The sequence below is a fragment of the Lissotriton helveticus genome, chromosome 4_1 (assembly GCF_964261635.1).
Source record: "Lissotriton helveticus chromosome 4_1, aLisHel1.1, whole genome shotgun sequence".
Classification (NCBI taxonomy): domain Eukaryota; kingdom Metazoa; phylum Chordata; class Amphibia; order Caudata; family Salamandridae; genus Lissotriton; species Lissotriton helveticus.
Window position 1 is genome coordinate 1,923,330,586 of NC_136063.1, and position 17,827 is coordinate 1,923,348,412.

Sequence of the window (17,827 nt, forward strand, 5' to 3'; positions counted from 1 at the left end):
TACTTCACAGATCCGGTGACCATAGAGTGCGTGCACACCTCTGCCTCACCCATTACATGAAGTAGAAGATTTAACCATCTCCTGCCAGAGATGCAGACCTCAGCAAGGCCGCAGATGAGTTTTTGTGAAGGCCACTGTAAAATAAATAAGACAAGTGTGTGTCCGGTGTGCTGGAACCCCAAATCATAAATGTTACACTGGGGGATCTGAAGCGGAAGGCGGCAAAGAATACAAGGTACAGTAAAGTATGTCATCACTTAGTCAACACGTGATGAAGTAATCAATGCAAGCAAGATAATAGTACAAGTAAACGGTTTTGGGTTGGTGGATTCCTAGGTAATGAGGGGCCCTCTGCCACCAGGCCCCCGTAGAGCCCTCTGCATAAGCCATCCATGTGCCACAACCCACTAACTGTGCGCTGAAGCTGCCCCTGTGCACGCGCTCGTGCCTAGGGCCCTCTGTCACCAGGCCCCTGGAGAGCCCTCGTCGTGCCATGCGCCGTACTACCTCCCAGATGGAGACTTCTGTAAAGCACAAATTATTAAACACCAATCCCCAGGAGAAAGATTGTAATGAAAAATGTAGCGCTCTCATCAAAGTGATGGATAATTCTGCTTTCTGTGACCCCGACCCTGCTGTGTTGGTGGTGGGGAGTGGGCAGGGAAAGGGACTGCGCTGCACAGAATTTTAAGGGCAGTGAAAAGGCTTGTTTCCTTTTACACACAAAGAAAATCAGCACCTCTGTTTGAAGTACTTAAAAAATTGCATATTCAGTAATACATGTGAGCCCACACGTGCATCACGTGCAGTGAAGCATAGCAATGATGATGTCATTTTAAAGCGCCTACAACCTGCCGCTTAGAAGTGCACTGGCTCATAGGTTTTTATTTGAATTACCACAGCTACGTGTTACATAAGTTAGCTGCCCAGAACGGCTTATAGTCTGAATAGGCCCTAAATGATCCATTGCTAGTACATTCTAGTTACTCAAGCGCCGTAGCAGCAGGTGTTGAACCCACTGGACAATCCTTAGCTGGTGGGTTGTTAGAAGGCTAGAACCATCAATGTTCTCTTATTTTGTGGTTTTTAACGCTAAGCAAACGATTTGTATTTTGGCAAGTGTTACTTTGTGCTTGAGTCCACACTAATGGAACAATATGCATTATGTAAATGACTTCTAGCCTAAATAAATGGGATGCGGGGAATCTTTTTATATTTGCCCTCTCAACTAAACAAGCATTTTCAAAGCCAATAGGTTTCACCTGCGCCAGAGCTATTGGCTTTGCCAGTGTCTCTTAGCCATGTTGTGCAGCAGCGTGGAATGAAGAGGAGGGGCATAGAGTGGTGTGGCGTGGAGTTGAGTAGAGTGGAATGACGTGGAGTAGAGTGGTGTAGAATGGCGTGGCATAGAGTAAAGTGAGTGGAATGTGGTAGACTAGAGTGACGTGGAGTGGAGCAGAATATAGTGAGTGGAGTGGCGTGGCGTAGAGTACAGTGGAGTGTCAAAGAGTAGGGTGGTGTAATGTGGTGCAAAGTAAACTAGAGTGGCACTGACGCAAAGTGCAGTGGTGTGGCACAGAATGTAATGGCCTTAGAAAACACCATTGAAGTTAGAAGAGCGAAATTTAAAAATGAAATAAAATATAATGAACAGTGCTTATTTAATTATTTAATGTTTGATGTGTTTTATTGTTGAATGCAAGTTCTTTTATATCTAATGCATTAATTATTCTGCCCTGGCACAGGGGGAGAGAGTGATGGTAGTAAAAAGGGAGGGGGTGGCATTTTTCAATTCTCGCCTAGGGCGGCAAAACACCTAGAAACGGCGTTTTGTCAATGTTAGAGCACTCACAAACTCACAAACATGCCCTGATACATACATCTCCTTGTACTCAAAGTCCCGTTCGCGCTCTCATGTCCTCATGATATGCTGGGATGAGTACAACATGCTCTCTGTTCTCCCCTCCTTATGGGCCTCTCAAAGGATTCCATCTTCCAACCAAAGGTCATATCATTTTGATATCAACATCGATTATAATTGAGCCCTTTGAAGTAGCTTCAGCTCTCTGTTGTAGAATGCATTGTCGTCCTGCTGCTTTCAAATGATTTTTTAAATTGATGACTTTGATCTTATAGGACATACTGTACTTATTAATGTGCATCTGACCTTTGTTTTAACTAAATATAGCGGGCGTAGTTGAAGCTGTATTCATGCAGACAAAATTAGCTTGTTCATAAACCAAGGGTGTGGCATGGAACCAATATGGCATCCGTGACATGCACTAGCAAACTTAATCCTCCTTATATGATCGTCAGTCATTGGAGGGCACGTGGCTGTTAGCAACGCGCCCATAACCTAAAGGCGGGAACAAGTTAGCAGCCTTAAAATTATCTGAATCTGGGAGGAACTAAGGAGTGGGAAGCAATGCTTTTTTTGGTTCCTATCTCACGCTGAATATTGTGGGGCAAATTTACAAACCCCTTACGCCAGATTTGCACCATCGTTGTGTCACTTTTGTGATGCAGCGGCGGCGCAAAGCCAGCTCCATGCTGCTGGCTATTTACAACGTGACGCATCTAGGGAGATGCGTCACGTTGTAAAGCCCTGCGCCACATGTGGGCGTTCCTGCAAGGGGGGGGCTTTCCGGCGCAGGAACGCCTCCGAAAAGTGGATGAGTGAAATCTACAAGATTTCACTCAGTCACTTTTATGGCCATGCTGCGTTAAAACCCTGCGCCTGCTTGAAGCAGGCGTAACGATTGCCGCAGCATGTTAGGGATAGGGGCAACCCGAGCCTTGCTGGAGCTGCGTCGCGCTAAAGACACAACACTAGCAATGCGCCGTTTTTCAGCCGAGGATGCGACACACGCATCTGCCCATCCGTGCGCCACGGTGCACCGCATTGTAAATGCGGTGCATCAGTGGTGGTGCATGGGTGGGTAGATGCATCGCAACTCTTCTGGCTCATCCCTGCTGATTAGAAAAAATGCGCCAGAAGTAGTAAATCTGCCCCTGTGTTCTTTCCATTTATCTTTGGAAACTCGTCTAACTGTCTATTTTGGACAACGTTCATTGAGTAGAGAGTTATTATCAGAATAGGGAGGTAACCTAAATGGAGTCTGCAGAGACCTCGGTCGGTCAAGAAATGGGTCAGTCAAGGACCCTCAGTTGAAAGCTATTTAGGCCAACTCAAAAACTATATTTTAAAAATATTTTTGCAATTTAAAAGCATAATGTATCTCTCTTTTGCTTGGAGCATATTGTATGTTTCGATTGTATTCAAAAGCTTCAAAGAGACATATATTTAAACATGGTTTCGCAATTAGTGAAAACGTAGTCGGCCTGCATGTGAGCTCGAGAGATTGACCTCCTTGACAGCCACAAAAATGCATAGTTCTGCCTCTCTCACCTGAACCTTTTCACATATCAAGGTGCAAGTGTTATCACCAAACTAAAATGTACACTTAGAAGCAAACTTAAAGTACGGTCACAGATGATTGACAGTGAATATACTACAGGTAACCACACATTCATGTGCCATGGGCTCATTGAAATGTTGAAATATGCATCTGCCTTCTTTTATGCCTTTCAGGCTTTACATCAGTTAATTGCTCGATTGTTCCTCTCTAAAGACCCTCTTGTATCACTGCTCTTTTGTTCACTTGTGAGTTCCCCGGCCATTGCATGGGGTTCAGTCTCGTCAGATTGGCTGGAGTGACCACTTGTGCCTTTGAAGTCCAGTTTCCAAAACAGTGGGCAGGATACGGAGGCAGCATTACTGGGCAGGCTTCCTAAACTCCAGCCTGCTTCCGGACACCTCACTCCAGAGATGTGCACCTGCTGCTCCTTAATACCCTTTCTATGGCCGCAAGACATGCGGTCTTAGTCGGCGCTTCTCAGCTAAAGAAACAATGTATTGGGTTTGCCCGATTAGTTTAGGCCTATTAGGAGCAAGTGTCCATGCTTTCGTGTGTTTGGTAACTCTGTTTACTAATTCGCTCAATTCAGGCGCGCAACACCCATTGGGCTCACGGGGCTTCAGCCCCCCCCTCCCCCCAAGTCGTGTGTGTCAGCCCAGGCTGACACAGGTTTGAGGCTGGCGACCATCTATAATTGCAGCCGCACCGAGTACTTAGCAGGTCTTTAAAATATCATTTACTTCAATTAGGCTTCTATTTTGTTTTCACACCTTCTTTCAGTCACTCTGTCTATCGTTGGAAAAATGAGTCCCCCCCCCGAAATATTTTTCAACCCCCCCCCCCCCGAAATTTGGCTCTAGTTGCCCGCCTGGCTCAATTAGTCTCTTTTAAGTTAGCAATTAACGCACTCTAACGTGAGATGGGGTTCTTCAGACAGGTACAGATCTCTCTTTTCACAAAACAAAATCTAAAGAAAGTAGCCTGGTTAGTAAAATAATAAAGATAAGTTGAGATAACAATACTACTAAGGTCATATACACACACACACACACACACACACACACACACACACACATACACTCTCTCTCTCTTTCTCTTCCGCTCGCTCTCTATTTCATTTTCTCCCCCTCTCTTTCTCTCTCACTCTCTCCTCATCCTCCCCTTCAAGGGACAACCCCCACACTTGGAAAAGTTTTCACAGTTTATGCACTGAATGTCTCCACTAGAATGTTTCTCTTACTTTATTCTAAGGTTACATTTCGGGTTTTCCTCCAATTTTCATCCAGCATTGTACTGTAATACCATGTTATGAATTGTGATTCTTGTCAGGAGTATGAGAGCAGAGTGACACACAACAGGTTTTTAGCTAGCATTAAAATAATAAGCACAAAGCATTGAGTTTATGACCTTGGTCGGAGACGTGCAGAAGGGGATGGCTATTAAGGGTCTTGATACTCAGGTGTCAATGGCTCATTCAATGCTCTTTTCTGCCTAATAATCAGTGGTGGCAGCTTTGTATGGACATCAATTTAGAGTTGTTTATTAGTGCGAGCCTGGTCCAGTGAACTACAGCTCTTTATAACAGATTTGAATTTTCAGGCATATGCATTTCCACAAAACCAAGGCAGGGATTAGAACCTGGCTTCCATCTTCCAAAGTCAGCAGATCAACTGCTAGACCACACTCACAGCACATGACGGACCAAGAATGTAGCACACACACTGCATGCTCTTTACAAGACAAAAGGTTCAGTGGGGAAATGAAAGAGCATGGTTATGAAGGACAGACTAGATTTTTAGTAAGAGGGCCAGAAGACCCTATCCCAGGGGTCCAGTTTATAAGGCTTATGTCGTGCACTAAAGATCCAAGTAGTAACTACTACCAATTTCCGTGTCGCCTAACAAGGGTATGATAGTTGCCCTCCACTGTGTGCGGTGCACACTCTGGGTGTTCCCTTATGCATTGCAGAACCCTATACTCAGCTTGAGGATCAACAACAAAATGTTGTGTACACAGGTGAGCTCAAGGATTTTCGAGCAAAAAAGAGCCACATGGGGAAATACTTCAGCAGAGCAGAATAACACAAGAACTACAATATACTGGGCAATGGCTCACACATATCCCAACTTCTCAGTTAGCCTTCCAAAACCTTTATATTGTTTTGTTATCTGGCACACCTTCTGATCCCCCTTCTACATAAAACAAATCTGACTTCATTTAAGTCTTCGTGAAACCATAGCCTAAGTCATTCTTTTTTTTTTCCAATAAAGATAATATCTTTCCAAGAAGGTATAGTACCAGAATGTCGTATTCAAAATATTGCCTGCCTGACAAAAATATTGTGTTCTAAATATTGATTAAAAACTACCACCCTATTGGAGTCAATAGGAAAAAGCCTACACTCAATAACATGGTATTTTTGTAAACAATATTTAAGGCACAAATATTGCCAGACTTAATTGCTGTAGACAATACTCTTGACGTCCAACATCCATGATATCTGGATCCATGATGTGGATCAAGGCAGTCTCTTTTGCATCCATCTTGTTCAGTAACCAAGACTATAAATTAGAAAAAGAATCTAAATGGCATGCCAAATTACTTGAAACAGGGACTTTGTCTACGCCTTCTTTTCTCAGTTACTGCAAAATATTTTGAATATGGTCGGACACACACTCACATCACTGATTCACTTGAGGAGTCGCGCAGGCATTTCTCATCTTTATGACCAGAAAATATATATCTAATCCTTAGCATTCCTTATTTCAGACTAGTAAGGAAAGGTGCCTTCTCACCCTCTTATTATTCTCTTAAATATTTTTTGGACCTCTTGCCCTTGTGCAAGGAACAATTCTTGTCCCAAGGCCCGGACTGGTCGTTGTGCTTTTGTGGCATTTTCCTGGCGGGCTGCCGGCTAACGCCCTGGTTTCAGAGTAGAATGCCCCCATGGCCCCAACCACACACCATATACACCGTACAGTCACTGCCTCCTTTGATGTGGGGCTGGTGTGAACATTTTTACCAGAGCTGATTTTGGTTTCTAGTCTGCCTCTGTTCCCCTCTTCATAAGCAACCGGGTCTGTTATCCGAAGAACATGGAAAGTTGTTTTAGCCTTACCCAAAATCCTTACTCTTTGCAGCAAAGTACATTCATTTTTTATATTTAAATAAGCTCAGCAGCTTTCCTTAGTCATACCTGTTCACAGTAATAACTTTGCCATTAATGAGCATAATAGCTAATAAGAAGTCTCTATTGCAGATGGTATTTGGTAAGAATGCCTTTCCTCTTTGCCGGCATTTGGTCATAAAGGATCAACTTGTATACCAATGTCTGTATTTATTCTGGGGATCCAGACTTTACTTGGTCTCTAAATTTGCCATTTTCCCTCAGTATTGTTTTCCTCCTGTGTCTATCCTAGGGATTGTTAGTATTTCTTATTGTACATATCTGGTCTTAGAATTCATGTGACGCTTGTGTGAGTGATGTAGGAAAGTGGGATACTATTAGGTGGAGGTACGTAGCTTCAGCTAGTAATAATACCACAATCACTAATAAGGTACAGTCAAGTCTCAATAAATTAAGCCTTTATCAACCCTTGGTAGCTTGTCAGACAAGCAGTCAGGCTTAACGTGTGAGACAAGTGTGTAGAGCATTTAATATCACCAAAACAGTAAATAAGTAAAAGACTCAACACAATACAGATACAACACTGAGTTGTTAAACTAGAGAATATTTTTATCTTTAAAATCCAAGGTAGGGAGCTGGAGATGTGAATTTTTAAAGTTTAAATAAAGAATTGTCCATTCTAGTGCCCAAAAGTTAAAAGCGGTACGCGCAGCTATCTGCTCATGCCTTCGGTCAAAGTTTTAGGCTGACCGCAATAGAGCGCAGGTTGGATAGGTTGAGCTCTAGGTCCCAATCAAGATTTTACCTTCTCACTTAGTCACAGTTTTGGAGCATTTCTCTCGAAGACAGCCTCGTCAGGAGGTCCTTGGGCCCTGCCGGACCCAAAGTTTGATTCAACGACAATGGCCTGCTGCAGCGCGATGCCTCTGTGGGTCTCTGGAGGTCTTTGTCCTTGACGTTAATGACAGAGAGCTCTGGAGCTTTCAGCGAGACAAACCAGTGAAGTCATGCTGCTTTCTCAAGTCGATTGCACCAGCTTGACTCTCAACATTGAGCCGGTCTTCTTCTGGAGCATTTTACCAAACCTTTTTCCAAAAGTTCCCAAACTTTCTGAACTTTTTCTGAGTGGTTTCCTTTGTACTGAAAATTGTCCAGCCGCATCAGCCAAGGGCTCAGAAGTTGTAACTAGTCAGCTGGAGTAGTCCTTTCTTTGGATGTTGCTTATGGCTTCTTCCAGCACTTTTCTACCTGATGCTGTTCAGAGAGCCCACTCCTTTTTCTTGAATCAGGTACAGTCCTTTTGTGGAGCCTTGAGAGTGCAGCAGGCGCAGTCCTTCTGAGTGCAAGCCTTCTGTAATGCAGTCCAAGGGTCCGACAGGGCAGTCCTTCTTCTCCAGAAGTTTCAGTCTGGGATCTATGGGGCTCCTGCAGATCACAAATATGTATTCTCCATTCTGGGCTAGCAAGAGCGTGGCCTCCCCAACCAATAGGGTTCAAGTTGCCACCTTGTGCTATGATCACGTCCTGTGAAGTGTGGCATATTTTTGACCCAGAATGCACTGTTCTCCAAAAATCAAATTGGAGAAATTCTCTCCTTGAAGTGTGTGTCTGGCTAACTCAACCCACAGATCTGGCTACCAATACACTACACTCCCCTTCCAGCCCTTCTCCTAATCTAATTAGGAGGGATCCATCAGGCTGGGGATTAAGGACTTGGGGGCTGACCTGGGTCCTGTGACATCTGCTCTCTTGCCTTTAAAATCCAGCTTATCTTCCCAGCCCCCTTCCTCTACCTAGCTTCTCCAGGAAGCAAATCTCCTCCCGTCAAATGGCTGCATTGTTCCAGGCCCAGGCCTCTTCACACTTACTCAGGGAGCAGCTTGGCTCAGGCTCTCAATGGCTGGCCAATCAGAGGAGGCTGCTACAGGAGTATTTTAGGTAACTTCAGGATAGAAAGTCCTTAAACTGCTTTCCTTTAGTAGTTATCATAAATCTGAATTTGGCAAGTTGTTGGATTTATTGTAACCATTATTTTAATACTTTGAATTATATTGCTAGCTAGCTCCAATCAAGAGTTAGACTTTAATCAAATTTAATAAAGGCATCCCAGGTTAGCCTATGAGGCTAGCAGCGCTACAATGGGGAAAATGACTTTGGCTGTTTTTCCTTATCAGGTCATATAAGCATATTTTATAATGCTTTTTATAACAATGCACCCTACCCTTGGGGCACCTATGGCAGACCTTAAGGGTGACTTATATGTAATAAAAGGAAGAATTGAACTTAGGAAGTACTTTTAATTCCAAAGTCGAATTTGGGTATAGTTTTATTTACAGCCAGCCAGAAAGGCAGGTCCGGCTTTAAAATGGCATTAGACACCACAGCAGTGCACACCTAAGTGCAGTAAGTCCACTTGGGTCTCTAACCCTACATGGCCTACCATATACTAGGGACTTACAGGTAGGTTGCAGTGGCCAATTAGAATTATACAAATTACCATATACCTTTAAAGGACAGAGCACTTTCCCTGGTAAGCAGAGCCCAGAGCACTTTCAGAGTCAGTAACAACCAGTATCGGTCAAAAAATTGGGGGATCAGGGCAAAAAGGATGACTTTCCTTACAAGTGGGTTATGTCCTTCTGCCTGTTTCCCACAAATGTTTTAATCCTTGTGCAGATGGTGCGACATTGCTTTCCAGGCTGTTTTCTTAAACATGACCTCCTGAAAGCGAACTATACCATCAGGATACTAAAATCCAAAAATGAAAATAAGGTGTTTTATTTTTTATTGTTGAAACGCATCGGTTTTCCTTTAAGGAAAACAGGTTACAGCTCAACAACAATGAAAATGTTATCTAAAGGCAATCATAGACATGGTGGTCTGCTGACTTCAGCAGGCCACCATCTCTGTGATGGCTGCGATTCCTAATGGGTCGCAAACTATGACCTACCTCATTAATATTCATGAGGTAGGTCGATTTACCACGAGGAATTGCAAGAATGAAACATAAAGTTTCATACATAAGGAATAAGGATTTCCAAATAGCAATTCTGATAAAATAGCTATTTGGAAATGGCAATTCCTCTTCTTTGTACATATGACCTACAGGGAATTTTTTGGAGGACAGAGGCCGCATTTCATGAAACTGATGAGTTAGGTGTAGGGAAGAAATCAGACACCAATCCACAAGAGACAGATCTGTATGGAATTCAGGGGCATATATACAAGAACTTAACTTCGCTGTAGAGTCAATATTTTGACATTATATCGGCTTTTTTTAGCGCCGTATGTACAAGTTGCCACTAACTGCAGTTAGCGGCACTTTTCCCGCGTAAACCTGAATTTTTAAGATTGCCACTTCTGTTAGCGGGACTTAACCAAAATGAGATGCAAAGCGGGTGTTCCCGTGCAAAAACTACCACTAACCCCACTTTGCGATATTTACAATGAAATTCCCATACAGCGATAACCCCCCCAAAACTGCAGCTAAATCCAGTTGGAGGCCGTTTTTAAGACCAGAAAATAGCTGGTCTCAAAATTGGTGCAAACACTTGAGGCCTCATTTCAGAGGATTTGGTGCTGTACAGCGCTGCAAGGAATGTTTCTGCACAGCCCTGCGACAAAACAAAAGGGCAGGAATGTGCACTATCAATAAGATAGGACGCATTCCTGGGCTTCATTCATGAAAAGTGTTGCATCGCTGCGACAAAACAGCGTTGCAACACTTTTCACTGCACCCTCCTTGCGACACCATAGATGTACCGTATTCAAGGTGGGGCGCTCTGTGTCACAATCAATGACAGATTTGTCTGTAAAACTGAAGTATCTGGCAGCGCTAAAGTCACGTATTGCTACAGTTATGTTGGAAGCATGACGCAACTCCAGCAATGCATGCGGCCAGCCTATCCCTATGACACTGCATCACCCTTATTCCTTCCATGAGACAGGCATAAGGTTTTGACGCAGTTGTGTCCTAGAATTGTCACAGTGAAATCTGAGAAACTTCACTGTGCCAATCCTACAAGGCTTTGTTGTGTGGGAACTCCCACTCTACATACTTCATACCAGAAGCAGGTATATTGTGGAACATGGCTTCACAAGGTCACGCATATGCCTAGATGCGCCACTTTGTAATACGAGAGGCTGGGTCCCTGGTGCTGGGCGCAGTACAGGGGCAGACAGATGCACACAGGTTTGCCTTTGGCTTGCCTTCGGCGCACCAGTGGCACGCCCGCTGCGCATGGCCGCACATCGTCTGCCATTAGGTAGTGCTGCAGGGGGACTGAACAGCTGGGAGGCGGTAAACGCAGGAAAGGACATTGGAGGGGGAAGGGACACAGGGTATCACAGCGCCAACAAGGGAGAGGATAGGGGAAAAGGTACTGTGGAAAAGCACAGGAAAAACAAAGCCAAACAAAGCAAAGATAAAAAAAAGACAAAGGTAGAAAAGCAACGGAGAGAGTAGAAGGATGAACAGGAACAGCCGAAAGACAGACAGGAGGGCAGTCAAGCTGCAGAGCAATAACACTCTACCACTGGACCACCAGGCATGAGGCGCAGGCAGGAGACTCCAGGAAGAGGAGGGACTCAAATGCCTGACCTCCAGGTCAGAGGAACCAGCAGCAGCAGATGGGGACAGCAGCAACCAGATGGCGCAGTGATGTGGGAAGAGGAAGTCCACTAAGAGTTAGTCCCCGCACACCCAAAAGCAAACTAACAGGGGGCAAGGAAAGGAAGCACCACCCGTTGCCTCTTCCGATCTAACAGTGGCGACCAGATTCCGTGTTCCCCAGTGAGTAACGGCGGATCAAGCTGCATACCCAAGGGCCTGGACCAGAAGTGGCCCTGTGCCCCTGGCACCCACTGCCACCAATGGCCGATCTCAGCGATTTGAGCCAGTTAGTGGAGTCCCCGACCAGTCTTGTGCAGTGCCCTCTGTGATGTAGGTCAGCCGCAGCACAGGGATTGCTCAGGGCATGGTGTGCGTCACCCACAGGTGCTAGGCCTGGGCCCAACTCGCCCCTGCATCCTCAGCTAGGCATCCCACCTTCTTCTCACCTGGACATTGACACCGGCGCTCAATGCACTGCACTCTCTTCAAATCTCTGACTCAGACAGCAGGAGCCTCAGCCAGGTGGGATTTCACAAACCTGGATACAGCAGTCGCCGCCAAGTGCACTGGGGAACCTCCCAATGTAGGTGATGCAAAAGGGCCCCCTTAGGCGTGAAGTTGCAGCGCTTCTGCAACACAAGTTTGGCGCAGCTCAGGTGCCTCACCCTCCACAGCGCCCGGCTTGTGCAACATCCTCCGGCCTGTGGTTTAGAGAGGCGTAGCCCGCCATTGGTAAACTTCTCTGTGCACCCCGGTGTCGTGGTGGCGCCTGGTATGAGATGTTGACCTCTTTATGTACATGCGCAGGAGCACCTCTACCATTCACAGCTCCCAGGTGTGCCAGGCCGTGTTATCACACAGGTCAGCAACGTTTCTCCATGCGACCTGCCAGACTTCACCACCAGGTAAAGGCGATCGCCGACGCCTCAATGTCTATTTCCATGGCACATCAAATCCACAACACCTCTGCCTTCCACTCTGGGTCACAGACGCAGGCCCAACGAGACTTCCAGGCCCCGGGGACTGTCCCCGCTTTCAAGGTTTTGGCTGCCATGGTGTTGCAAAGAGGGCGCTATGAAAAGTGATGCATCACTTGTTTTCCCCAGCGATGCGCCTCGTTTCATAACTGTATCTTTGAATCTGCATTTACTCTTCCTCTGGGACTCTGGCTGGTCATCCTGGCTGTTGAGGGTTTGAGGGGTTGTTGACCTGTGCTGCACTTGTCCTTGGCTGCTCAATTCTGCATTCCATTGTTTTAATTCCTATTTTTCATTGGAGGTGGAGGTTGTATGACATTACAACGCATGCTAATGCATCGCATGCCATTACATTGCGGTTTTTACAATGCAAGTTGTTACAACGACTTGCGTTGGAGGGCACTGGACTTAGGAGTAGTATAATTTACTATTCCAACTCCAGTCTACATACAGTAGGGAAGGTTTTGGATAGTAAATTATACTATTCCTTGTCCTAGAGCGCCACCCAGTGCAAGTCGTTGTAACGACTTGCGTTCTAAAAACCGCGATGTAATGGCATCGCGATGTAACGACCGCGTTGTAAACGACGTTTCCCGAGGTGGACTTATAGGCTATTATTGCCTCTTAGAAGCAAAAAAAAAAGGCACGTTGGGCTGACTAACGTGAGTTTTTTTGCCGCTAATGGGCCTTTCATCACTTTTCTCTCACTAACATAAAAAATGTTAGCGCCTTGACGCTAGTGTTAGTGGCAGTTTCACGCGACTAGCTGTTACTATCGCCATATAGCGACGTATTGTAAATACATCACTAACAGGGCGATAGTTTTGGTGCTAGGCCGCGTTAAGAAAACTGCGCTAACTAACGCTAACGCGAGTTAGTGGCAGTTCTTCTACATATACCCCTCAGTCTTTTTTAGTTTTGTTACATTGAAAAGATAACATTTCCTTGATGGTTTGAGAGAGCGACCTCCAGACATGAGAAGGGGTACACTAAGGTAATACGATGGCCCCACCCGCCTTACTTTATAACTTATAGTGCATTCTTCCTGCAGCAATACTGAAATTGAAAGTCAGTTTTTAGTTGGGCGTGCCCTTAGGCTTGTGGTATCTGGCACGCTCTCTAAAGTGGCCTGTAGCTAAGCGCTGTACATATACCCTTGCAATGAGACAAGATGGTGATTTCTAATAATATTTGCAGTGGAAAAAAAGGGGATCTTCACAGCCACCACACCTGTGCCTTACATTGTGCACATTGACCAGATCAGCCAATCAGAATGCAGGACTCTGATATTGCATGAGAAGCCATATTACTGTTTGAAGTAAAAGTAGAGTGGTGCATGACTGCTAGTGCAATCATTTGTTCTAGGAGAAATCTCTGAAATACACCTGATGCCCGCTCCACTGTACATGACAATATACCAGTCGTGCAGTAAAAGTCACCATTAGTGGCCCGGTGTGTGCGAAGGATTTGCAGGGCGTGGCTTGGAGTGGCATAGCATGGGTATGGCAGTGCTTTTCAAAAGGTGCAAGGTGCCTTTGTGGGTTGAAAGGGACTAAATCAACACAAGCAAGCAAGAGATGCCAGGTAAACCTGATGACACTATACACAGGCACATTTTCAGTATATTTTTCAAAAGAAGCGCCCTGGGAAAACATGTGGGTACTCTCCGCTCTTCCACCCGGCTCGTGCGTGTGATGTGAATGGGACCAGGGACTCCAGAGGTCCCTCTGCACTGCCTCGTGTGAGTCACGCATCGCAGGATGGATGCGCCACCGGGGCGTGGGCGCCTGGACCGGCTCTGGACTAATTCTGCCGTTGAAGTAGTGGAAAGGGCATGTCCGCGCCGGGCCCGGGGTAGCCTGCTGGTCCCATTCTTCCTCTGCTGGATCTCCAAACATGGCCTGGCTCTCCAAGAGGGATTACAGGAGTGATCCCGGGGGAGGGAGGGGTGCGGACGGCCGCCTCTATCTCTCTATTTATAACTCACGTAAATGTGTGTGACCCGAGGCTGCCTGTTATTGTCAGCGGACAGAGGGTGGACCGGCTGCGCGTGCCTTCGCTCCTCACCAGCCATGGCCTACCAGAGACATACAGGTAACTTATTACCAAATAAAATACTTTTTTATTAACATTATGCAGCTTGCCTTTAAAAAAAAGTTTTCTGTTTTGAGTACAGCGCAACAACTTATACGAATTGTTCATATACAATTCACTAGATGTGGAAGCTTATGGTACTCACATTCAAGACATACTTCTAGCAACCTTGATAGATATCTGTCACTTTATGAGGCATTTGTTAATAAGTGCTTACACTGTGCAGTGTTTTATGGACATTGATTCATTCTTGTCTCTGAATAAGACAATCATGTGATACTGGAAGAAACTCCTAACATGAAAGCTGAGTTTGTGAGTCCAACAAGCCTTTAAATGGAAATATAAGAAAGACATATTCTTTTGTGTATTTTAGGAGACTTTTTTTTCATCGATTAAAAGTATGTGATAGATTCAACTTGAAGCTTTTGATTTTTCTTAAATCAATTTTAGTTGTTAGCAATCTGGGCCAGATTAACTGCTGCAAAAAAATCTTTGCACCAATTGGTGGGTGCAAGTCTATATGAAACGTTTGGCTAGAACAAATGTTGGTGCAAAATGGCACTGCACATATGCAAAGTGTATGTAATCTGGTGCTATCCTAACCGATGGGAGGTAGTATTTTACATGTTACATGATGCAGAGTGGGGACAGCCACTTGGATCGATTTGAAAATAAACCATATTTCATAGAGGCCCGTTTTGTATCTAGCTCGTCCTTCAGAGATCGTCTTCCTGGAAGGGGAGAAGGAGTAACTTTAATTCATCAATGGGTCCTGTGGAGACCTACCCCAAGCCATGTAACAAACATAAGACCTTGGCCCCGCCTTTGCTAGCTTTACATTGGCTGCTGATTTACAGAATGCCATGTTGGAGGGATAGCAGTTTCTTTAATACCGCACTTCTGCTCTTAGGAGGACCACTGCTTGGAAGTACTCAAGCTGTGAGGAGCAGCACTCCTGCAGGCACAATGCCAAGGTGTGCACAGACGCAGCGCGTGCAGCCACATCCAGAGTGGAAGGACCACATCTGTGCTCAACGACGGGTCTTTGTCGAGGCGATGAGCATGTTAGGACTGTTCTTAACAACAGTAGTATAATGCATGCAAAGGAAGATAAGATGCTACCAAGACAGCACTTCTGAAGAGTTTGAGCGCATATCACTGAAGCACCCCTCCACCTTTCTTGTTTAGCCTCTTTTTCAAGCCCCAAAGTCCTTTGTAGTAGCCAGAATTAGGGTACACAAGTATTCCCCTGTATTTCTTGAAAACGCGTAAGAATACTGGATTCGTCGTAGAGTGACGCGAAGGAACATCATGCGCTCACTAACTCCTAATGCACCTCATGATGGATATTACAAAAACCTCCATGCGACAGAACCATCTGATCCTAAATCTGATTATGTTGGTTCTGCTCCCGGGTAATTGCAGCCAGTAGTAATCAAATTAGAAGACTCTGGCGTCACCACTCAAGGCTCAATGAATATCTGCAAGACATTGTCATTGCTGTTTAAGTCTTCTTTTGTGGGGTAAGGCCATGGGCTATGAGTCGGGTTCTAAATATAATTTTTTAACACGTGAATCTATACAGCAAAAGATTACATTAAAAGGGCATGCTGATAAACTGTCAGGACTAAGGGGCAATGAGCACTCAGTATGAAGACTGACGCAGGCCAGTAAGGTCTGGGGCACTGACCACACCCACATTTGGAATGTTTGCTTCTTGTTCCTGCACTTGACTTGGGTGTTTGTACCTAGCTGAAAAAGATGCAGAAGTGCTGAGCAATCATACTTTAGAATTGACATTTTCCACATAGGAAGTCCGGCTTCCTCTGCAAGGAAGTGTTTGCAGAAACTCCCTGGGGTGAGAGTTTATATCCTGTGCCAAGCGCGCTAAATATCACTTGATATCAAAAAGCAATTGTGACTCAGCCAGATAATGTCATGATTCAAAATCAAATTCCACAGTGCAGGGGTGGGCGCTGCGAACACCGCAGGCGACAGACAGTCTGTCTGGGGACTGTTGAGAATATTTTAGAAAACAACCCCTCGGCAATGCCAACAAGTCTGGGTTCCAATTTGAGTCCTGGCTAACATTAAAGGGAAAACTGCTACCATGAAAAAAAAGAAAAACGATTGTTTGTAGGAGATAAATAGTTTAGTGGTTGCTGATTCGGTGTACTTTCCAAATGTACAATAGTCCCTCGTGTATGGCAATGCAAGTAGTCCATAGGAGGCGGAATGATACATCGAAGAGCAACTGAGAAGACTGAGAGATTGATACTCTACTGGGCGGAGCCAAAATCCACTCTATGTGTAGTGTAAGGAACTAGTAACAAAAGTCAGGCAGACAGCTGCAGTGTCAAGCCAGACCTAAAATGAGGTATTGCATGCCCTACATCGGGATTCCTAATATAACAAAAGTCTGATATCTATACTTCCAATCATACATTACTTATTAAAAAGCGTTAGTATGAAGTCCTCCATTCTTAGCACGAGAGGTTTGAGCACGGAATGGGTGCATTGCTGGACTAGAAACGAAGCATCTCGTTTCTCAATTTACATTTAAAAAGCGACAGTTTGCTCCACATTTTCTTGACCTGCAGCAAAAATGCAATCAAATTCTGAGCTATGACAAAAGTCCAAGCGGCATATTATCAAGGAACGGCGTTAAAATTATCGCACTTTTAACGGCAGGAAACTGCCGCTAAAACTGCAATAATGGGCTTGCTAATATGCGTTATAGAATTCCAATCGAAGCCCTGGTTAGATGTGCAGGACATCTAACCTGATGGTGCAATGAGCTAAAAAACGGTGTTGGATCTAGCCCTGATCTCTTGACTGGGTGAGAGTACTCTGCTTAATTCAGAGACTCTGTCCATCACCATCCCTTGTTGTAAATAATTGTGTTTATGTTTGTCATATATGTAGTTATGTTTGTTTGATTTAAATTGCATTCAGTTGAATTGAATTCTGATGAGGATTATTAATTGATTCTTACAAGTCACACTGAAATTGTAAATATCTGTCTAAACGAATTCCCTTGATGGCACTTTTACCTTTTCATTTAATTACCCAAGCCCTCAAGGGTAATCTGGGTCGCTCACTTCTTGTATCAATCAGAAATCAGGATAAGGCCCCGGTCTGCAGACTCCAAAGGCAACAACATGATTTTACAGTTGAATTTGACAATCACAAAAGTTGCGCCTTTAATTGGGAGGTAGGATGCAAGAGCTTGTGTGCAAGTACAATTCATCTGTTACCTTGTTTCAGTGGACAAGGTGCCTTCCAACACTGGTAGAATAAATTTTTAGGACTAAAAGGGCATAAAATGACACATTATCAAAACATAAATTAGGGTTATCTTGATAACAAGGGAGAGCTGGGAAGTAAGACCGGAAAATGGAGGACTCGAAGCACATTCCCTGCTTACCCTTATAAAAACATTGACATACATGGAGGGGGTGCCATGTACTTCACTCATTTATCTGACTCAACTGCTGTCTCCCTCTCAAAAACAGGGGAGCTGGTGAACATTGGTGTTTCCCCGCCATGCACATTTCCTGTCATACCAAAGATATTTTGAATTTGTCAGAATTTACAC

The 17,827-nt window shown here is 44.8% G+C and overlaps 1 protein-coding gene across 3 annotated transcripts in view; it reads left to right on the forward strand.

The window, feature by feature from the left end:
- The window catches only part of FHL1 (four and a half LIM domains 1), a 240,789-nt gene that overhangs the window by 167,333 nt on the left and 55,629 nt on the right, over positions 1-17,827 (forward strand). The window contains exon 1 of one of the 3 annotated variants that reach the window (XM_078688581.1): positions 13,959-14,229. The exons of the other annotated variants lie outside the window; for them this stretch is intronic. Within the exon in view, the coding sequence (XP_078544707.1) occupies positions 14,127-14,229 (103 nt within the window). The 5' untranslated portion in view covers positions 13,959-14,126. Of the gene's footprint in view, positions 1-13,958; positions 14,230-17,827 lie in introns of those variants that run through there. 3 annotated transcript variants of the gene reach the window in all.